The sequence below is a fragment of the Heterocephalus glaber genome, unplaced genomic scaffold (assembly GCF_053883595.1).
Source record: "Heterocephalus glaber isolate CG9 unplaced genomic scaffold, H.glaber_assembly_v1.0 deba00001472, whole genome shotgun sequence".
NCBI classification, from domain to species: Eukaryota; Metazoa; Chordata; class Mammalia; order Rodentia; family Bathyergidae; genus Heterocephalus; species Heterocephalus glaber.
In genome coordinates, this window is record NW_028258315.1 from 69,633,632 (window position 1) to 69,657,350 (window position 23,719).

Sequence of the window (23,719 nt, forward strand, 5' to 3'; positions counted from 1 at the left end):
TCAATAAACCCATCATAAATTAACTATGTCAAAAGTTTCAGGTGCATTTAATATAGCACTCCTAACCTACCAAATATCATGCTTAGCTTCACCTGTCTTAAACATGCTCAGAACACTTACAATAGCCCACATTTGGGGAGACTCATTGAACACAAAACTGATTTTTAGAGTTGAATATCACATAATTTATTGAAAAGATCAAAATGCCAAATCTGAAGTATAGTTTCTACTTAATTCACATCCATTTTGCAATATCATAAATTTTTTAAAATCCTAAACTGAGCCATCACAAGGTGGGACTGTCAGTATTTTTATATCATTCATCACTGCCTGAAATCCTTAGGAATCTGTTTACTGTTTTAATGACCACCCTACTGGAAGGCAGGACCGACAGGTCAGGGATCTTGCATGTTTGTTTGGTACATGGTTGTAACCCTAGTAACTAGAATTGGGCTCACTGCACACTGTGGACTTTCAAAAAATACTGACTGAAAGAATGCTGAAGGTCTGAAAGATGTCCGAAAGAGGGAAGGGTAAAAGTCCATGGTTAGGAGCTGGGGATGTAGCTAAATGGTAGAGCGCATGCATATGCGAGGCCCTGGGTTCAATCCCCAGCACCTTGAGGGAATAAAAAAAAAAGTCCAGGGAAAGTACAGTACCCAACTCCTGGGCAAAAGCCAGAAGCCCCACAGCTGACAGGACTTTTAGATGGGCAAGGCTCGAGCGGGAAGGGGCGTGGCCAGATAGGGGGGCGTGACGTGAGGGGCGGAGTCGGCCGGAAGCTGGGGAAGAAGCCCAGGAAGTGACGCCCTCAGCTCGGTTGCTGAGGTCTTCTGCTCCGGCGGCTGAAGTTGGAGACCTGCCGTCGGGGCTGCGGGTTTCTCTTCCCTAGGCGATGGAGAACGGAGCGGTGTACAGCCCCACCACGGAGGAGGACCCTGGCCCGACTAGAGGCGCCCGGAGCGGACTCGCCTCGCACTTCTCTCTGGGCCGGCTGCCGCTGCATCGGCGCGTCCTCAAGGGCTTGCAGCTGGTGAGTTAGGGCGGCGGAGGGTAAGCCCGGGCGGGAAGCAGGGTCCGGCTGGGGGCCTCGGCCCGCGGGCCTGCGAGGCTGCTGGGCAGCTGCTCAGTGTGGATGTTCGGGAAGCGTCCGTTTCCTCATCTCCGTCCCTTCCCGAGCCGTCGGGGAAGGGGGCGTTGCCCTCCTTCTCCTCCCAGGTCTCACCTAGTCGCCCGGCTTCCCTGGGTCTCTTTCCATCTGAGCCCCTGAGGGCGATCGAGGCCGCTGAGCGTGGTTGGCGGGCCCAGGAAATGCGTCGGAGAAGACCCAGGTCGGCGACCGCGACGTCTTTCACTTACCCTCTGTGGCAACCTTCCTTCCTCTTCTCCCGGGAACACGCTTCATTATCGCCCAGAGTGCAGGGAGACGAAGGCAGTGCAGTCTGTCTTTTCTGGCTCTTGCGGTTTTCCTGGTGCTAAACCCTGAGGGGCAGTTTAACTTGTTGGATAGTTTCAGTTGTGTGTTCGAGGTAGAAAGTCGAAAGGACATCGTTTCGTGTGTATGTGGAGGTAGCAGAGCTAGGATATGGTATACCTCTTCAATTCATTGAGTTGATTTTCGGCATAAACCTATTAGTGAAAATATCAAAGCATTTTTGAGGTTTAAATTATAATTTACCTGACAGGCACACTCAGCCCCTGTGTACTGTTTCTACTACTGATGGCTGTCATTTTCTGCAAGAGGAACATTTTGGGAAAAATCCAAATGCTTAGAGTGTTTATAGATTTTTTTTTTTTTAACTATCCCAAGTAAATGTAGCTTATTGGTTTTCTTGGGAAGAGCTTAAATTCTTACAGCTCGGATGACCAGAACTTGAATTCCTAGAACTCAAGATGACCTTCATTTGTTATGTAGAAAAACAGCAGTCCGAAAACTGGCATTGCTTTTAGCCACCCAAATGATCATATCTAGGGATGATTGGGAAATCACTTGGAGACGAGGGATAATGTGGTAGTGGAAGCCATGCAGTCTGGCCCTGTCTTTCCAGCTGCCCTCTGAGTAGTCCTCACTGGTCACCTTTAGGCTCTTACCAGGCATCATGGGTTCCCCTCTGCCACTGTTCCTTTAACCTTGATGTGTTCCTGTTCTTTCTTTTATCAGCTCTTAGATGGTTTTTAAAACATCAGCTTTGCCTCTCTACAGTAAAGCATGAATGTTTCCTATATGAATAATAAAACTCTTTAGAAAAGAATTACTGTTCAATGGAAGCATTATTGCTGTTGAAAATAAATTGTTTGTACTGGTCTGCTGCCTATATCTCCTACTTTCATCTGCTTTTATCTTTCCATTCTAATCAGAAGTGGCAAAGCTGAAGTAAAATTTCTCATTACCTTATTATAGTTTAGTAACCTGTAGTTGTATATCTTCAGACTAGAACACAGCCAGAAGTTTTGTTGGTAGACTTTTAAACTTGAATGCACAGAAGGTTAACTTGCCTTAAAAAAGTCAGGCAATTCCTTTTTGGTCCCCATCATTCATAAGGAGAAATGAGAAATAATACAAACCAATGTTTCTTCATAAAATTTACTTATTTGTTTATGGGAAACCTAGGTTACAAGAAAGCTTTAACATGAAGCTTTAAAATGTTGTTATTGCCTTTCGATTCCTTTGTCTCTTTTCCTGCTATGTCTTGTAATAATGTCTTATCTCCTCACAATAGCAACATATTACAGCATTACCCAGAAAGTCCCAAGAAAGTTAGAGATAAAGTCAATAAAAACTGTTATCCAGCTTGGGCAATAGAAAAGATCTTTGCCTTAACCCAAACTCTGCCTTTAATTTGTTTTATTTTGGATGATTTATTTTAAAAAACTAAACAGAATTGCAGAGCTCCAAGGAAACAACTAATGGAGAAACCTGTAAATCAGAAGATACAGTATTTTAACAAAGAACCTACAACTCTATGAAATTGTACTCAAAGTGTACATTTATGTGTTTCATTATATTATTATAGATCTATAAATATTAGATTGTCAAAGATCGTAAAAGAGAAAGGAAGCCTGTTTTAAAAATTAACAACAAAGCATTGTGTACTTGGATAATTCTTATGTTGGAATCTTAGGTTGAATTGGATTATCTCTTGAGATTTTTTTCTACTCTTAAGATTTTTTTCAAATCTCTGAGGCTGTGTGGGGTTTGCTATTACAGAAGGGGATTGACACTGAAGAGATGCAGGGTGGAGCCTGCATGTGCATACAGGAGGAGGTTAGAGATAAAAGAACATAACTTTTCTAGTTTTTGGAGTTATGAAGTGGTGTTTGTCATTCACATATGGCCTGAATTTTGTCAAAGGCTCATCCAAAACTTAAGTGTCCCCTGAACACTGTATGCCCTTTCAGAGCTGAAGTAGAAACAATGCAGTTGAGAAATCAGTGTAAGGAGTTATGGAATCCTAAATTTATGCAATCATTCTTCCAGTTTATTCTGTCCATATACTTGTCCCTATGCTCTTATTTTGCGACTTTTTATTTTTTGAGAGGGTTATTTTTGCTTTAAGGGGCAAATTGACATTTGGCAACCTAATTACTTGCTAATTAGCTGGTGCAGTGACCTAAATAAATATGTGTAATTTTCTCTTTGTAACAAGCTCCACATTGTGTCTTGGCACCATTTGCATGTCCTGATGGCTGCACAGTACTGAGATTATAGTCATTGCTCAGCCAAACAGTTTGTTATAGGATTCACCAGTGATTTGTTTATTAGAGTATAAATAATGTTATTCTGTAAGTATGAAGAAACAAATCACTCAGGAGAAATTTTATTATGCTGATGCCTTTTCATTGCTTAAATGGGCAAACTGATGTATACTAAATGGAAATGTTCTATTTTTACCTTGAGAAAGATATATAATGTCAGCAATTAGATCATTAAATATTTGTAAGGGTAAATAAATTGTTTATGGCTATGGAGGCTTAGCCTATTTCTTCAGATTGACAATTTTTAAAATTTGAAACTTTCAACTATAAAGTTTTTAATAGTTATAATTCATAAATTCATACAATTTTGTAGATGATGCCTTATAATTAATGGCAAACAATAGTTTTTTTTTTGAGATAGGGTCTCACTATGCAAGTCAGGCTTGTTTCAAACTCTCTCTGGTCTTCCTGTTTCAGCCTCATGATGGCACACCCTGGGAGCCTGAGGCAGGAGGATTGCCAGTGTGAGCCCAGCCTGGGTTACTTAGTGAGACCCTGTCTCAATAAAACATAAAAAGGGGTGGGAGTGTAGCTCAGTGTGAAGGCTCTGGGTCCAATCCCTAGTACTGAAAAAAATTAGGTAGTAGATTGTTAAAGATAAATGATAAAGAATTAGTATTCAATATGACTATTAGTTTTAAGGAAGATTTGAAGTTTCAGAAAAGTTAATGAAGCTGAAATGGAGACACGGGATAGTCATCTAATATCTGAATGTTGAACCATTTATGGTTCACCAGAGCCATGGTTAAGACTATGTTTTAGTTACTGAAACTTTCCAAATGGGTTAATCCTAACAAACATATTTTTACTATATGACCTAATAGCAAAAAAGGAAATTGTAACTTCAAAAACTTGGTCTTACAAGGAAAACCTACACAAATGCACACAATCATAAGATGAAATTAATCAACTGTTTCATGGCGACTGGGCACAAGTACAGTGTAGGAGGCAGGGTTTTTGCCTATGGTTGCCTAACTTGGGCTTTAGTCTACTGGAAGCTAAATGCCATCTTTAAACTTGAGGGTGGGGGCTACATGTTCTCCAGAGGCTCTCCCAACTTTAAACGCTTGATAATTCTTTTAATTATATTTGGGTAAAATTTTGTCCTTAGAAGGAGCTACATTCCATATAGTTGTTAGATACCTAGCTTAATATTTATTAAGTGGTATTTACTGTGATGACTTCATACTATTGAAAGCAAAGTTGCCCAAGTGTAATCTCTTTGTTCTCTTCTGTCCAATTTCTAAAGAAGAGTGCCCCCCGCCCCGAATAATAATTGAGCCATTTTACTTGTGGATTGCATTCGTCATTAACTTGATACCTATATCAGTGATGTTTTCTTTCTTCCTATCCTTGACTCCTTTAGTATTTAATACTGGTGACCATCCATTTCTTGAAATTCTTCCTTACCTTAGCTATCACACTTGTTTTTCTTTTCTAGTACAAAAGTGTCTGCCTCCTCACTGTCTCTGGGAATGGCTGCTATTCTCATCAGGGGAGCTCTGGTCTTTCCCTTGAGTGTCACTTCCTGGCTCTAGTGCAAATCAGTCTGGTGGCACAGGTCCTTCACCTCACTGGCACAGGCTTTCTAGCTTCCACCACTGGTTTTTGACCCTTTCCAGTGCAGGTTCTCGATGTGGACTTGCATGAGACATTGCCTTGGGCTCTAGGGCTCTGGCTGGACTTGTGGAGGACGTTGCCTTGAGCTCTGGGCCTTCAGCTGGATTTGTGTGGGACATTGCCGTAGGGTTCAGGCCCTCAGCTGGGTTCTTTGAGTCTCCACTGTGTGGAAAGATCTTTTGCACTCCTCTGCATTTGACTTTTTGGATGAATATTATAAAATAATCCTATAAATCATGTATCCTGTATTAAATCTATTCCCTTGCAAACCCTGACTACAGCAAATATGATTAAAATACACTAAGCCACCTCCTCATCCTCACATTCCCAGTTATCACTGATTGTTTGGAGTCTTTAGGGTTTCCTCAGTTTTATTTTTGCAGTGCTGGGGGTTTAACCCAAGGTTATTGCGCTGAGCTACAGCCCTGTTCTTTTTATTTTTAATTTCGATATGGGATCTCCCTGAATTGCCCAGGTGGGTTGCCATCCCCTCTGGCTTCAGCCTCGCAAGTGCTAAGATGAAAGGCATGTGCCACCACACCTGGCTTGTTTTAAAGAATACTTTCTGACTTGCTTTTCCTGTGCTGGTTGCTTGTTTCCCTCCCACTCTTGAACTGTAGAATTCTTTCAGGTCCCACCCAGTCTTCTGCTCCTCCTGTCTTTTAACCTACTAAAACATGTGGGTGTTCTCTATGGCCTTTGTCTAGAAGCCCATATTCCCTGTGTGAACATCACAGAGCCACACCTGACTATGTCATCATTTTCCTCATCATCCCGGGGTAGTTTGGTTGTTTGTTTTGTAATCCCTTTCGAATTTACCATGCGATTCTTGCCTTCATCAATCTGCAGCCCCCTCATTCTTTTCCTATCCAGAGTCTGTCTCTCAAGCCCTAACTGGAGTTCTACATTTCTATTCATCCTTCTCCAGCTTCTTGGAGAGATTTTCTTAACTTACACATAATGAATGTTCAATCATGTGGTATAAAACATTTTGTTTTCATACATTTATCTTGTTATTCCATCCTTAATGTTCATATACGTAATATTGATGCTTAATACTTAAGTAGATTTTGTATTAGAGACTAAGTAGTACTGTAGGTGATTATAAAGGAAGGTTAGTGGCCTCAGGAGCGGAGGGAGAAAATTTCCTACTGAGTCAAGCTTGGCCTTTGAAACTGGAGATAGGAACGAGTAAGTGTCCATACTTAATACCGTACCCCTTCATTCTCTTAGGAAGGCCAGGGAAGACCTGCCTCTAATACTGCTCTGAGGCAGGTCAGTAAGAACCACACCTGTTAATATATTTGTTTGGCTTTTTTTGGTACTGGGGATCAAACTCGGGACATTGCACTTGCAAGGCAGGTGCCGGAACCACTGAGTTGAATCCCTGGCCCTTCTGTTAGTACATTTGGAACAGGACTTGTCACGACTTGAGTCTGCTGCCCTTTTCTTACCACTGATAGACAAAAACCAGTTTATATCTATGCTATAGATAAGATTTTGTTATTGTCATGTAGCTTTACAGGTGAGTGGTCCTCATGGTCTAATTTATGCAGTAAGAACGGTTCATGAGCAACTATTCTCAAACCTCAATTAAAGTTTTGGGCTGTTATCTTTTCAGTTAAATGACTTTTATACACCCAAGGTATATTTTATGAATTTCTCATAACGATGGACAATGTTTAACATAGAGGCAAGAGTAAAGTTGCATATTAGACATTTAGTATTTTATTATCCTATAGTCATAAAAAATTCATTCTATAATGGTAATTATAGGACAGTAAGAAAATATCTTTATGTGATGATCTGGTATTTGTCTTGTTTTGTCACTGTATCCTGTGGTGTAACGATTGGGAATGCTTCAACTAATATCTGGCTGAGGGAAGTAATTTGGGATATGTGGGGCTATTTCACACTTTGATAATTTACAGAAAAGTAGAGCATTCCAATCTCTTTCAGTCCTCATATAAATTCTTTTTAGTTGTGGGAATGTATAAATTTTATATTGCTGTTAAAGAGGGGAAAATACCTTAGAGGCTTATATACCAATTTAGATTTGGCCTCTTATTTTTTTTCACTTTTTATTTTGAAATAATTATAGATTTACAAGAAATAACCAAAAATGTACAGAGAGGCCCTGTTTACTCCTTTTTAGTGGGTAGTTCTTTGCAATTTAATACATGTATAGCTTCCCGTAGTGACCACCATAATCAAGATGCAGGACTCCATTGTCATGAGACGTCCTTGGCTGTCATTAATCTGTTTTGCCTCTCTATCATTCTTGTTAGTCAAAGAATGCTATATAAATGGAATTGTATAGTTTGCAACCTTTTGAAGATGGATTTTTTTTTTTTGTACCGGAGATTGAACTCGGGTCCTTGCGCTTGCGCAGCAGGTGGCGAAACCACTGAGCTAAATCCCCGACCTGGATTTTTTTTTTTTTACTTTGTATCATTCTCTGGAGATTCACGTAGGTTATTTCAAATACCACTTTTGTACCTTTTTATTATTAATATTCTGTGGTATGGGCTATACCACAGTTTACCCATTGAAAGACATCTGGATTATTTCTAGTTTGGGACAGTTGTGAATAAAATTGTCACAAACATTCATGTACAGTACTTGTTTTTGCACAAACATAACTTTTCATTTCTCTGGAGTAATACCCAAGAGTGCAATTGGTGGGTCATAGGTAGATGCATGCATAGTTTTTTTTTTTTTAATTTATTTTTTACATGTGTAGTTTTTGAAGAAACTACTAAACTTTTTTCCAGAGTGGTGGTACCATAGTTTCTTATTTTAACAATGAAAATGTAGGACAGGTGTTTATTTCATGGTATTTAAAGTATCTGTTCATTTTTGATAGCAGTCTTATTGCCATTATGTGGCTGGTTGTTTCTTCTGACTTTATTAGGGAAAGGTGACATTTCCCTTCAGTTTTACATGAGTCACCAGTCACTTTGATGGTTTTGGCGCTCAGGAGGAAACTCCATCAGCTTCCCACACATACTGCCCAAGCGTACTCTTCTGTCTGGTTTCTAAAGAAGAGTGGGCCCCAGACCTGAGCCTTGAGTCTGTTCTCTAGAGAGCTCTTCACTGCCTTGTCTTTAGACCCACCCAGCTAATTGGTTTCTGCTGAAGCAATGAAATATGTCCTCTGCTCTCCCATCTTAAAATTCCTTTCCTTTGACCTCATCTACTACAGCTCAATCTGGCCACTCTTTCCCTGACACATTTCTAGACTCTGCTGTCCCAATTCCACTACCTTGTCTTTTCCTCACTTCCCAATACACACAACACACACACACACACACACACACATACACACACACACACAAACAATACTGTGATGATCAAGTTTCTCTACCCGGCTAGAATTCCCTACTGGGATTTTCTTCCTGATGTCACCAGCACCCTTCTTGTAGCTCAGACTAATATTGGTGTTTCAGTGTTGTTCATCCTTGGCCTCTTGGTAGCATTTAGCACTCATGATTACTCTTTTTGTGGAAATACTTGTTCTTGTCTGCTACCCCTTGGGCTGCTGCTTCTTGTTCTTGCTAATGTCTCCTTTCTGTGAATCCCTTAAAATTTAAGATTCCTGAGTTCTGCATAAAGCCAACTTTCCTCATTCTGGGTGATCCCATCCTCTCACTCACCTGCCTCTCACATCTTTATCTGAATCTCAAATTTCTCCGCCAAACTCCAGACCTATAATCCATTTTTTCCGGTGTTAGTTAGCGTTCTGTCACTTGGACAAAATCCCTGGTGTGAACAATTTAAAAGTTTGTTTTGGCTCACAGTTTCAAAGGTTTCATTTTTGCCGTGCTGGGCCTTGGGCAGAAACATCATGGCAAAGGGTGTGGCAGAAGATAGCTGCTCACAGGGAAACTGAAAGTTGGGGAAGAGCCACAGAGGAAGGGGCTGGGGACCTACAGTCCCAACATCCCGCCCCTCATGATCCGCTTCCTCCAGCCAGGCCCCACCTCCTCTTTTTATCACCTCCCAGTAATTCCATCAAATTTTATCTCATCATTGGGTTAATTTCACTGATGAAGTTGGATTAATTCACTAATTCATTACCCATTGGCACACCTAGAAAGGTGCTTCACTAATTGCTTAGACTTTTCTTAATCTAATCAATTTGACAATCAAGATTAACCATCACCACTGACTCTGCACCTAGATCTTCAACAGACTCCTCCAATCACAGCACATTTAAAACACAGTTCTCTCTCCAGCACCCTTGCCTCTTAACAAGAAAATACTAGATTTTTTCTGCCACGAGGCACCAGTAATAACACACATACAACAACGTACGTGCCATTAAAACCCACCTGCATGGAAGAGTTGCCAGATTAATCAGAGTTCACCATTCTTCACTCTGTGCCGGGGCTGGGACCCTGACCCCACCCATCGCCCAAACCTGTCATGGCCAGTAGGTGCCTCTTTAGCACTTCTGTGGTCTTCTGACCTCAGCTGAGGTGTGTTGTTCCCATACCAGACTATGTTAATAATGCTTTTTCTGGTCAAACATTTAGTTAATTATTACACAAACGAAACAGTGTCAAAAGGAAGTGTTTTATGAAAGCCAAATTGAATGCTTTGGAAAGACTGAAAGTTAAGTTACTAAGATATTGGTCAGCTGTGGAATTATGTAAAGCAACTGTAATAGTGAAATCAGTTGAACTCTAGAGAGATTCTGTACTGTTTCTTAAGTGTCCAAGATCTTGCTCCATATCACATCAGTCCAGAAATGATAGCTTATGATATGGAATTCCAACAGCAGACCTATATTCAAAGAAAAGACTCACTTCAGAAGATTGATGAGTAAATGTGCTTTTGTAACTAAAATCCATGTGTTTAAAAGTACATGTCTTATCTTATGTTCCATTTTATTTCCATTCATCCTGTCTGATAAAGACTTCTCCTCTCTTAGGTATTAGTCACTCTTTACCATTACTACCACCTCTGGTCACTGTCTTTGTGATTTCCTACTGGTTGTCTGCCCTAAAATCTGCCAGTTCCAGTCCCTTCTCAGTATCAAGCGTAAACCTCACCATGTCACTCTGTTACCTTAAAGTAGTTCATGAAGAGAATTAGATCTGCCTTTGCTCACCTCTAATTTCACTTGATCTTAGCCAAAAGGCCGAGAAGCGATGACCTCTAATTTCATATAATAGTTTTGGTGCTGCCCTTTTCTTTCCCCAAACTACACTTTAGTCATGTTAACTTGACTGACTTGCACTGTTCATTTGAGGGTAGTGGGAGTGTGTGTTTGGGAGAGGGTGCCATGGTTTTACTCCCTGGACCTTTCTGTAAACTATTCCTCTGCTGGGAGCTTCTCTCCATGTCTTTCACCACAAAACTGACCCTGCCGTCCTTATGTCCCAACTTTTCTTCTGGAAGCCCTTCCTGTGTTTTCATAACAACACCCTGATTTCCATGTTTTATCATTCAGCTGTATAGATGAAGTTCATTCACTAATCTTGTTTGCCATAATCTCTGCTTTATAAATATTTGAGGGAACTTGTGGTTTTTTTTTTCTTTTTTTGAGTACAGTAGTTTCTCTGAAAAATACTTAAATGTTTTTCTTCTTTTGTAGCTGCTGTCTCTGCTGGCCTTTATCTGTGAAGAAGTTGTATCACAGTGTACTTTGTGCGGAGGACTGTACTTTTTTGAATTTGTAAGCTGCAGTGCCTTTCTTCTGAGTCTCCTTTTCCTAATTGTGTATTGTACTTCCGTGTACGACAGAGTTGATGCCATAAAAGTAAAATCATCGGTAAGCATGAAAAAAATGTAAACTCTTTTATTAAGAGCATAGCTGTTGTGTAATTTTGTATGGTTTTATTGTTCAAAGTAGTAATGCTTTCAAAACTCAGAACCATGAAAAAATACTATCTGTTATTCCAACACCGCATCTAAGCAACCCAGTTTTGCCTTCTGAGGGGATGATAGAGAGGGAAAGTGACCGTGACAGACACTGCCAATGTTTTATAATTATTGGTGGCTTAATTACATCACATTGGACTTTAAAGAAAAAGACTAGGATTTTGTCAGTGTCTTTCTTTCTTTTCTGTGGTACTAGGGGTTACTGAGGGCCTTTGCACTGAGCTACATCCTCCCACTATTTTTTTTTTTTTTAATTTTTTAAAATTTCAAGACAGGGCTTCACTAAGTTGCCCAGGCAGGATTGGAACTCTCAGTCCTCCTGCCTCAGCCTCCCTCAGTTCTGGGATTACAAGGATGCACCATTGCCCTTGACTTGATTTTGTCACTTTTTATTTCTCACATTTCAGAGTGTCACTCATTGGGTCCATAGTTATGAGTTGTGCACGCTTGCATACCAGATGTTATGCTAAGCATAGGAGATAGAGTAATGAACTAACCTATTTCTGGGGCTCTTAACAAAATGTAATTATGTCCATCTATATTTTGGTTTCATTTTATTATTAGTCAAGTTTTCTACAAATGAATTAAGGTATTTGTTGATTCATTCTTCAGAAATTTCCCTTGCAATAAAATTATATTGGGGAAGTCTTATTTTCACAACATTGGAGGAGTTTAACTTTCTAAAGACAATATCCTCACCCTGAATTTTTGTTTGAGTATAGTTTGGATTTATGGGATAACAGATAAAATAATTCAAGTATGTACTTCAGCAATTTACCTCTTCAGTAGTGTTTTAGTTGTCAGTAGTAATTTGTAAAAAATAGTGCATGTGAGTGTTAACATATGAAAGAATTCATGTCTCAGAGGGTAAGGATAAAAATTAAAGTTATGGGCTGAGGATTTAGCTCAGTGGTTCTGCCGCCTGCATCTCAAGCGCAAGGTCCTGAGTTCAATCCCTGGTACAAAAAAAGAAAAAGAAAAGTAGATATTTGACTATTAAGAACAAGAGCTGGGCATGGTGGTACATGCCTTTGGTCCCAGCATTCTGGGAGGCTGAGGCAGGAGGATCAGTATGAGTTTCAAACTAGCCTGGGCTACATAGTGAGTTCAAGACCAGCCTAAACTACATAGTGAGATATTGTCTAAAAACAAAATGAAACAAAACAAAAAAACCAAGAGATAGTATAAAAAGAAAGCGGTAAGATTCTATTATTTTGAATTAACAAGAAATAAGCATGGGGTCATATATTGATTATATAACAAAATTACTGTTTTTTTCTTGGCAATGCTCTTTATTCTGTGTACTCTTTTGTACCACTGGAATTTTATGCTATGGAGATCTATTACCTTTTCAAAAATTTATTTTAAGTTAAAAAAATTTAAAAGATGTATGCCTATAATCTTAGTCACTTGGGAGGCAACAGGGTCACAAGTTCCAGAACAGTTGAGGAAATTAGTAAATCCTGTCTCAAAATAAAAAGGAGACTGGGGATATAGCTAAGTGGTAGAGCACCCCGCTTGTGCAAGGCTTTTTCACCTAATATAAGGATTTCTTGTTTGCGTGGTTTGAAAATGACTAGGCAGGAACAATCTTTCTGAAGAAAGAATCATTTATATGCCATTATAGGTCAGATTGTGTTAAGATCTAGTAGTAGCCAACATACTATGTGCCTGGCACTGACCCAGTACCGTCTGTGGATTAACTCTAGTCCATGGAATCATTTTATGAAGAAGATACTCTTATTTTATTTTGAAGATAAAGAAATGGAGGCACAGAGATGTTAAATAGTTCAAAGTCTCATAGTTAGGAAGTAGCATAGCTGGGATATGGACTCAGCAGTTACAAACTTATGGAGCTATGTGTTATTCTATCTCAAAATACACTCTAAATATTAGGAAATGGAACTTTATGTATATGACAGATTTGAAGTAATACTGCTTTTAGAACAAAGAACACCTTACATTTTTTATAAATGTTAAGTGAATTGTTGACATTATAGGAATTCTGTTTTGATAGTTTTATTAATATTAGGTTTAGTAGAAGTTGCAGTTCAGAAGATTAAAAAAACATCAGGAGTAAAAGCCTTCAGAGTGGCTGTCACTTTCCCAGTTTTCCTCTGCATCAAGTGTGCTTGTCAAGCCCCATTTTCCATTGGCATGGAAAGCCTGGGAGGCAGTGCTGAGAGGACACTTGGAAGCCCATGGAGCACCTCCAGCTTCCAAGCTGCCTTGTGAAGTGGTGTGGAAGCTTTTCAGTAGTGGATGATGAGCTCATCCTTCGGGCTCATTTGGAATACCTGCTTGGAATTGTTGAGGGCAGTTCCAGGAAGCTCAGGTGTTTGAAAACACACCATTGGCATACTTTTATTTAGTTAATGATGGATGGTTTTTTTGATTCTCTCTTAAAGGCACTGAAGCATTCAGAGATACCATTCTAGCATAGTTTGCTTTTTAAATTTTGAATTTGCAGGGGCATTTTATTGGTGCATATTAGTAACACAGAATGAGATTTGTTTGGTATATTAATAAACGCACAGCATTGTGATTATTTTCATCCTTGTTACCCCCTTTTCCTTTCCTCCTCCTCTGAGCCAGTTCCTTGTCTCTAAAAGTCTGTCTTCAAGAGCATGGAATATTTTGAAAGGAAAGAAAAAATTGTTTTTTTACTGGAAATGAGATGGAATTTTAATAAATTTTTTGTCTTTGATAATTTTAATATGTCCTAGAGAAAAAGAGGAAAAACACACTCATGGTCTTTTGAGAGGCTTTTTATTAGAAGCCTCTTGTACTCTTTCAATTCGCCCAGCTAAAAGTGTGGATAGTGTTTGAATGCCAAGCTTATTGAAAAGTTAGAAGTGTGGTAGGTAAGTTTGGGTTGTGTCACAAAAGTAAGTCATTGAAGTTTTTTAAAATTAAAAACTTTGTTTCTATAAATCTAACCATATTGTATTTTTCACATGTTTTATATGTATGCATAGGATTTTTACATTATGCTGGGAACAGGATGTGTGTTTTTGTTGGCATCTATCATTTTTGTCTCCACCCATGACAGAACCTCTGTTGAAATTACTGCAATTGTAAGTACTTTGTATTTTTAACATTGCTTTTTTTGTTTGTTTGTTTGTTTCCTTAAAAATACAGAATTTAGAAAGTACTTGACAAGTATACAATATGTGAAAATAGTTTGTCTTTTATTTTATTTATTTATTTTTTGGTACTGGGGATTGAACTTGGGACCTTGCAAGGCAGGCGGCGGAAACACTGAACTAAATCCTCGTCCCTTGTCTTTTTTTTTTTTTTTAACTTCTGAAAATTCTAGGTTTTATTCACTTCCCTGTAGTAAACATAACCATGTAAGTTAGGCTTCCTTATACAATTAACTGTCACCTGAAATATAAAAATCCATTAATAAGCTAACAATCATCTGATTGGGTCTTACTGGAAATTCTTAACCACAAGTTTATTTTTTTTTCTTTTAAATGATGAATTGTCTTAGTGTAAGTCAGTGCATTTTTGTAACAAAAAAAAAAAAAAAGAAAAGCACAACTATGCAACCAACTTAAACCCACTCTATTACTAGCAGGAAAACTATTTTGGTTCTTTAGGAAAAAATTAATTTTCATAGTTATACTCTGATAATTATATGATGCAAAGAACCAAATTGCAGCAATAATGAACATGCTTCAGAGAATCTGTGCATTCAGTGTATCTGACAGTGAAACTATAGTTAAAATGCTAGTTAAACAAATTGGTCTTTAAAATATCAATTCCTTTAAAAAAATTACTGAATCTACCAAGAAAATACAAAAACATAAGGCTGAAAATAAATAATAAGTTGTGTTTAGGCTATTATAGTGCGGGTTATCTTCAAGGCCACATACATCCTGCTTCACTGCTGCTTGTACTCTACTGGGTTTTGCTCCTTTGGGTCATAGTCTGGTTTTTTTTGTTTTTTGGTTTTTTTTTTGGTACCGGGGATCGAACTTGGGTCCTTCCGCTTGCAAGGCAGGCAGCGGAACCACTGAGCTAAATCCCTGGCCTCGTAGTCTGGATCATTGTTCTCATTTCCTTCTTCTTCCCCTTCCTCATCTGCTTCTTCACCTTCATCATCATCATCATCATCATCTTCAATAGCTTCTCCAGTCCTTGTCTTTTATTTTTAATGTAATTTTGAATAGAAGACCTAAAAATTAAAAAAAAAAAGAAAGTGATAGCCTTAAAAACCTAGAACCTGTCCAGAATGTGACAGTCTTGTTACCAAAAATCCATTTACTCTACATAGGAATATGATACTGCTAATGGAAATCATAAAATTGACTTTATCATCTGTATTTCTCTCCTTTTCAGTCCACCACAGCTACATGCCATGTGCTGTTCTAGGTGTACAGAATACACAGGAAAAATGACTCAAAGGTTCAACCTAATAAAAGAAATAGAGAAGGAAACAAATTATAATGAAGTATGTTAAGTGAACCAATAAATGTTTGTCTAGATAGCAGTCGTAAGTGGGCTATGTATGTCCATAAAATATGAAGACTTTTTTTTTTCTGGTACCGGGGATCGACCTCGGGTCCTTGTGCTTGCGCAGCAGGCGGCGAAACCACTGAGCTAAATCCCCGGGTATGAAAACTTTTTAAGGAGTACTAAGCAGGAATAGTTTTTGTGGAAATTAATTTCCAGGTTTTTAATCTCTGTGTAATCTTAATACTCATATGTTTGAGAATTCATCTCTAGTGAAAGAATCTAGCCAGTTCTTTCCTACCTTCCTTTTTACAGTCAACCTCCACCCCCACCCCCCAAAAGAGGAAAAAAAGAATGTACTCACCTATCCTAAATCTTACTATGGTGCATTACTCTAAGTTGTAAAACACAAAAGCCTTTTTGAGTACAACAAAGGGACAATTGAAAATAAAAGATCCAGTTTTTATCTGAAATCCTTGTGGCCAGATTATTTTTAAGAGTTCAGAATTTTAGAAAGGTGGTACCATGCATATATTACATTACATAACACCTTCAGAGAGCCAAGGGCAATGCCCTGTGTAATTCAGCATTAATATTTGAATATTTACAGTAAAAGTGAGAAGTATAGGCTGCAGATAGTCTTGTTGATTTTAAGTCAAGTGAATCATGAAAACTTTTTAATTTTTTTTAGCTTTTTGGATTTCAGAATTGCAAATCAAGGATCATGGACCTAGCCAGGTATTAGTACAGTAAACACAGATAACTAACAATGCGAAAACAGATACTCTTGCTGGTCAGCTGGTTTCCAGCTAAGGCTGATTTTCACCAAGTGAAGCCGAATTTAGTAGAGTTGTCAGGTATTAGATCATTAAAACTACTTTTTATGATGCAACAATGCAAAAGGAGTTCAAGTGATTTCATAGCCATATCTGCTTATTCATGTACCCACAGTTTCTTACCATTTTATATGTGTAAAAACAGCAGACACAAAATTACTGCTGAACCTTGACTCATCCTAGCAATGAGTAATATTTATCCATGGACACATCAACCAGGTGAACTGAAAAATCAAAGTTTTAATAGTTTAACCTTCTAGTTACTTTCCATTTATAAATGTGTACATGTTTTTATTGCAGAGGAGTTTGATAGGAGATCAATAAAACAAGAGTAAAAATATATTACTAGAAAATTCTGTGGGGAGAGGGGCCGGGGATTTAGTTCAGTGCCAGTGGGCCTGCTTCACAAGTGCAAGGTCCTGAGTTCGATCCCTGGTACCAGGGTGGGGGGGATTCTGTGGGGAATGTGAAGTGGAGAAAAAGTTGAGTTCTAAGGGGGGAAAACCATGTCATAAAATTCCCAGCCATTAGTTATGTATTGTATTTAGATGATGTATTAGATTGTTATAATATTTAATAATATGAAAAGTTAATATTTATAATAAGCAGGAAATTACCTTTTGCAACTAAATTATGAATAATTTTAGAAATGTAGATGAATGAATCTATTAAAGAAACCATTGAGCAAAAGAGCTGGCAGGGCACTTGTTTAGATTGTATAGTGTAGAGGGTCTTTATGCACGGGAGCTCTTTCAGGGGTTTAGACACCTTGACAGACAAGGTGATATGTCGTCTGCATTTGAAATATTCAAAAAGTTTGCTATGCAAGTAAGGGACTAGATGCTATCGAGCCAAAACAAAGACTGCAGAGGAGAGAAAGACACCTGGGTTTGGGGGCTGGGTTGATAAATGAAGCTATGTTGGGTGTATTGGAGGCATCCAGGTGAATCAATGAGTTTGGAGTGAAGTTTCCTGTATGGTGAAATGAGACATAATCCATATTCTGTAGGGTGGAGGGGCTGGGGAGAGGAAGGTCAGAAGACTGCAGTAGATTATAACAATTGTTAAAAATCATGGAGGTGTTGGAGTTGGAAGATACTGTAGCCATCAGCTAGTGCAAATTTTCTCTTTTTTACTGAGCACTTTCTTTGCCCTCATTTCCATGAGTTTTGCTAGTAGGGAGGCTAAATTTGCAGCGTGGACTTCTGTCTCTTGACAGAATTCTCAGAATGCCATGTCAGTGTTTGAAGGGTACAGTGAGGAAGTGATTTAAGAAAGGGGAAGTAGGCAGTGGCGTCATGTCATTGTGTCAATAAAGTGTGAAAATTAACTGGAAATTTAACCTAATAGTATCTTCAAAATGGAACTTTTGTTTTGATATTAGTAACTTTATCCATTTTCACTAAGGCCAGGTTGCCTACTTCCATATTCCCTTGTCCTGTGAGTCACTCTAACCACAGTTATAATCCTCTGTTTTGTATCATTGTGTAGGATTTTTTTTTAGCTACTACCTTAGTTTCTTAGATTGATACCCCACACATATACATGCATACATAAGACAGGACAATTTGTATTTTGTGGGATAATAGCTGTTGTTTTAGATGTTTCTCTTTGTAACTTCTTGCCATTTTTGGATGGCTTAAACAAAATTTTTTAGTATATGTGCTGCCAAAGCGAGCACAAACAAAATTTTTTTATCATTAGAGAATCGTAGGTGTAAGATAAAAATGAATTATAATAATGAATTATCCTGCTCATGTGAAGTACTTTCAGAGCCAGGTAGGAGATGAGATTGTATTCCCCAATTCCTCATATAACCTTTCCCCCCTTTTTCCTTCTCAGGTTTTTGGCTTTATAGCAAGTTTTATGTTCCTCTTTGACTTTGGTGCTATGCTCTATGAAAAGAGACAGGAGTCCCAGCTGAGAAAGCCCGAGGCCCCTCCAGCGGAAGCCCTCACCGAACCACTAAATGCATAGACTCTGGGAGCAAGTGTCACAGAAGAGAGCGACTGTTCTTCATGATGCCTGAGCTCTGTCAGGAGGTCTTGTAGAATGTGTGCAATTGTGTAAACCACTTCTTTTGGAGAGCTGGGGGAAGGGCAGGAAGCATTTTATCAATGTTGAGCTGTGTGTCAGTCACTACAAATTAAGCCAGAGGGTATTTTTTTAAAATTGTTTTTAAAAATAACTATTGAAACTTGTCTCAAATGCAGGTTTTTAAGGTGGAGAGGAAGACAGTTCTTTCTTTAAATCACATAGCTCAAATGATTATAAATCTATTACTGGGCATTCTCTTTCTAGGCATAGCTTCTAAATTATGCTTTATAGCTGTATAAACAGCTTGATTGTATTCATCCTTTTAGAAATTCTTTCCTTTTTTTTTTTTTTTTTTTCGGTACCAGGGATCAAACTCAGGAGCTTCTGCCTCCAGGCACGGTGCCACTGAGCTAAATCCTCGGCCCAGAAATTGTTTCATTTTAAAATTAATTTACATCAATATTAGCTTGTTGGTGATTATATTATGTTCAGTTAATGGAGATTTAATGTATATTTGAGAAATCGATATTTAAAATTTTGGTCCAGTTTTTTTCCTTAATATATAATATTTGACTTTACTGCATCTCACTCAGCCTTAAAATTATATGGTAACATTTTAAGATAATTATTATTAACACTTTCTGAGAACTTTGTGTAGCATAATGTAAAATGTATGGGAAATGTTGGTATTTTTTGTGTATAAAGGCAACAACATCAGCAACCTCATGTTTATATTGCACTTTGGTTGTTGAGATTTTAAAGAAAGATTGTTATGTAAAAATCTAGAAAAATGGAAGAAACTGATGTTACATCTAAGGACCAAAGATGAGAATGGACTTTTTGCTCAATACAGTGAAAATAATTATAAAAACAGACTTCAGCCACTTAGCATGTATGTGAAGAGTGAATTCATGCTGTGAGTTAGAAATGGTCTATCCCATTTCTACTTAAGTTAATGCAGCTCTGTGGGTTCTCTTTTTATATGTTCTCTTGGAGCAAATCTTTTTATAACTCCAGGCTTTGACTTTTCATCTGTCTGTTTTCTGTCTTTTTATCAGAATGGTCCATGTGCTGCATCATCGTCTGGCGAAGATGGGCCTGTGGTTCTTACTTTTTCTCATTGTTTGTTGTCTAAAGGTGGTTCAGAATCTTTAATTGCTACAAGTGTGTAGTAGGAGCTGGGGAGTCCTTGTTCCCATGTGAGTGTTGCTCTAGTTTCTCTCTGGAGGAGACATGTTAAGAAAGTGAATAATGAAAAATCCTTTCCAGATTAATACTGGAGTAGTCAAACAGTTCTTAAGATTTTTGTAAGATACTTTGTAAGCAGTTCTGATAATTTGGAAGAATTGTTTGTTGTTGGCAGGCTGTCAGCCACACCCACAGGGCCCTTAGGATAGGACTCTTCTGCCCAAGTCATATGAGCTAGGCCTTTCTTGTCCTCCTAGATTTTTTTTTTTACTTTTTGGTACTGGGGACTGAACTCAGGACCTTACGCTTGCAAGACAGGTGGTGGCTCCATTGAGCTAAATCCTCAGCTCCCTCCTAGAGTTTTGACCCAGAGCTCCAGTATTAAGATGATTCCATATGTGGAATTCTTCCAGTGATATGTTTTAATAACCTCATTCTTTTTAGTAGTTTCTTATCTGCCATTTATATGTTACAGATGAGTTTAAGTTGCATGAAGTTGGCTAATGTGGGTCTCAGAAATTGGTGAGTGTGGACAGACATCTGATATGTTACTGACTCACTCAGTAGCTTTTCTGTTGTATCAATTTGGATGCTAGTGGTAATGATGATGTCACCACTGCCTACTTGGGAGATATTGAAAGCAATCATGGATGCTGTTTTTCCTGGGCATATCATCTAAGATGGGAGAGTCTTTGATCTAAGAATAAAGACTGATTTGAAGATAACCAATTTGTGGTAGCTAGTTGTAGAATTTCACATCAGACTGCACTATTGTCGTTTTAAATGTGATGTAGACCCATTAGAATTCACAGCAAATCATCTGGGCTACTTCAGGGTTGCCACAAAATACCTGAGATAATCAATTTGAAAAGAGAAAAGATTTATTTTGACTCATAGATTTGGAGGGTTCAGTCAATGGTTGGATGGTCCTATTGCTTTTGGGCCTGTGGTAAAGCAGTGTATCATGGTGGGGAGTGTGTGGTGGATCACAGCTGCCTACCTCGTGGTGGCTGGGAAGCAAAATGGAAAAAGGACTAGAAGAGATTGAGGCCTCACAGTCCTCTTCAAGGATGTGCTCCTGCTGACTACAGGCCTCCCAGTAGTCCCCACCTTTTAACATTTCTACCACCTCTTCATTGTGCCGCTCTGGGGAACAAGCCTTCAACCCATGGGCCTTGGGGACATTCCAGATGGAAACGGTAGCACTGCCCTTGCGTTGGGCCTAGTCAGCATTGACAGACCTTGTTTTGGCTGGCTTCACACATGAAGCATGTTGGAATTGAGCTTAAACACCCTTATTCTGACTCCATTTGTCTCATTGGTGAAGAAATGGGCTTCTTTGTTAACCACTTATTTTTTCCTTTTTAGAAAGATAAATTGTTCAGTTGTACTTTGATCATTTTTATAACTTTCACCTTGTTTCTTAGGGAACCCATGTCTGGTTAGCCTCTTTTATTATGGAAGGAAGTAGGAGTAAAAAGACCATTTTAGCAAATAATTCAGGGAGAACTTGGGACCAGAAGCTCTTGTTATGTACAGAAAAGGATAACCTCAATGAACCCAAACTAATTTTGTATTAGCAGTTATGATAAATTTAATTTGTAATATTTTATACAAATTGTTTAGAGTGGTTCTTAAGAATTATGAGGGAAATGTCCTTACAGTACAAAAATTTTATAATTACTATACTTAAATTATTTGGGAATTGAGAAATGTATTTTTACATTGTTTATAGCCAATCATTTTTGTATTTTTCAATTTAAATCTTTTGAGTCTTTTTTTATCTCTCCTAATGTCAAATTTTATAGTCTTCTTTTTAAATAAATTCATTTAATTGAAATGTTTATACCTTTGTATTTGTTTACCACAGAAGCATGGTGGCTTGATAAAAGCTTTCTCACATCATTGCGGGAGTTGGCTTTACAACCTTGTTGAGTACCTATGTGGAATACTCGCTTGTGGGTCTCACCTGTGTAAAAGGTAGAGGCTAGGAAAGAAAGAAATCATTTCCTGTGCATGAGCTGTCTCTTTGGAAAGTTAGAATACACCCTCAAAACATTCTGAGGGTGCTCCATATGAAGAGTTATACAAGAATGTTGCAAGCTAAATGCCCTTAAGGACTTTCACAGAAGCACATTTGGACACTATATCACATTTCTGGCTGTGGCTAAAAATGCTAGAAACAAAATAAGCACATTCTGTTCAGTGATTTAGAAAGTGTGATGCCAAACTAGGGTGGTTCTGGTAAAGCTACAACTATTTGTACAGTTTGCAAAATTCCTGCCTCCAGTCTGCATGAGAATCACAAAGTCTTTATAGTTGTCAAGAACTCACTGGAATTTGTACATTCATCAAAGTTTTTTGTTTTTGTTTTGATAAAGAGCATTGTATTACTATGCAATAAGCTCCTGTGAGCAGAAAACTTAATTAAATGTGTCTTAAACAGTAAGGAGAATGTTGCAAGAAGTCTGGGTAGAGCACCAGGTTTGGTGGTGCCTGCTTATAATCCCAGCTACTCAGGAGGCTGAGTCAGGTTCACTCAAGCACAGGAGTTTGAGACCAGCCCAATAAATTCAGTGCTCAGCAATGTCATCACTGACCCCAAGTTTTTCTCGTATTTTCTGCCCATCCATGTTGCACTGTGAATTTTGTCCTCAGAGTTGAGGACAAAAGAGGTTTATGGGGTCGGGGATTTAGCTCAGTGGTTTCGTTGCCTGCTGCGCAAGCGCAAGGACCCAAGTATGATCCCCGGTATCAAAAAAAAAAAGTTTATGGTATAGCAAGATGGTGGCAAGATCTCCAGGCTTTGTGTATGTGTGTGTGTGGACAACAGTGTCCAGAAAGAATTTTAAGCTGCTCCTTCTTGGTGAAACCCCTTGGTGGACTTTACATATTTGTCTTATTAAAAGATATTAAATGCCCTTTTCTGAATCACTGGCATGGATAATGAAAACACTGTAACTGGCTAAAGTAATCAAGATTCTCCCACCTTAGGTTGTGAATCTGCCTATCTTGGAAGCTTACAGCCTTGTACTACCTGAGCAAAGTTGGATCTGGTAGCAGAGAAAGGGCCATGAGGGGATCGACAGTATCTGTCAGAAGTATGTTACAGATTGTGCCCCAACTCGGAGAATTTAAATCAGTGATGCTCTGGAAGAAATCAGATCAGCTTAAAAAAGCATTTGTGGTCTTGACTATTCTGAAACAAAATAGAAAAACTAGCACTAGTTTTATTTTTAGACTATAACTCTACAAATACGTGTATCATAGAAAATTGACATAATAAAATGGCAAGTATTGTCTTGCTTGACATTTTTGTATTTGACTGTTTTTATTTTTGAAATGTTTCAAAAGGATAACACTTGTAGACACTACCCAGCTTTAATAGATTGTAACATTTTGCTGTACAGTATTTGCTTTAAGGTCCTTTGTTTAAAAAAGGAAAAGTTTTAAAATACCAAAACCTTTGGGCCAGCATGTGGCTCAGTAATAGAGCACTTGCCTAGCATGTCTGAGGCCCTGGGTTAAATCCCCAGTATCACAAACAAAACAAAACATAAAACCACCATCTCTAATCTTATTCCTCCTTTTTTGAAGATAAGCACTACATTAAATTTGGTAAGTATCTTGTCTGTTTTTGCTGTCTGTACTACGTGCATGTGCTCATACATGCATGCATGTGGGTGCATGCACAGATGGATGTACACATAAGCAGTGTGTAACATGATGTTTGTGCTACATGTATCCTTTCCTAGCCTGCTTTTTCAATTAATAGTGTTTTGAAATTTACACGTGTAACTGGTTCATTTCTTCTAAATGCTATTTGGTATTCTTTTGTATGATTCTATTACAACTTATCCTTTGTTGAAAGGAAAGTTTGAACATGGTTTTCAATTTTTTACCTTTTCACTGTTACATTGCACAAATATCTG

The 23,719-nt window shown here is 38.3% G+C and overlaps 1 protein-coding gene across 1 annotated transcript; it reads left to right on the top strand.

The window, feature by feature from the left end:
* The first annotated feature begins 777 nt into the window (after positions 1 to 777).
* Positions 778 to 21,631, top strand: Cmtm6 (CKLF like MARVEL transmembrane domain containing 6). The gene is made up of 4 exons (XM_087182157.1): positions 778 to 1,033; positions 10,979 to 11,155; positions 14,244 to 14,342; positions 18,405 to 21,631. Exons 1-4 carry the CDS (start codon positions 896 to 898, stop codon positions 18,537 to 18,539), a joined length of 549 nt encoding a protein of 182 aa, XP_087038283.1. The 5' UTR covers positions 778 to 895; the 3' UTR covers positions 18,540 to 21,631.
* The last annotated feature ends 2,088 nt before the right edge of the window (positions 21,632 to 23,719 follow it).

Bases quoted from the DNA above. Each gene is read 5' to 3' on its own strand.
- Cmtm6 (XM_087182157.1), top strand. From the start codon at position 896: ATGGAGAACGGAGCGGTGTACAGCCCCACCACGGAGGAGGACCCTGGC. The intron at 11,156-14,243 runs GTAAGCATGAAA...ATGTATGCATAG, and splicing joins CCATAAAAGTAAAATCATCG to GATTTTTACATTATGCTGGG. The intron at 14,343-18,404 runs GTAAGTACTTTG...TTTCCTTCTCAG, and splicing joins CTGTTGAAATTACTGCAATT to GTTTTTGGCTTTATAGCAAG.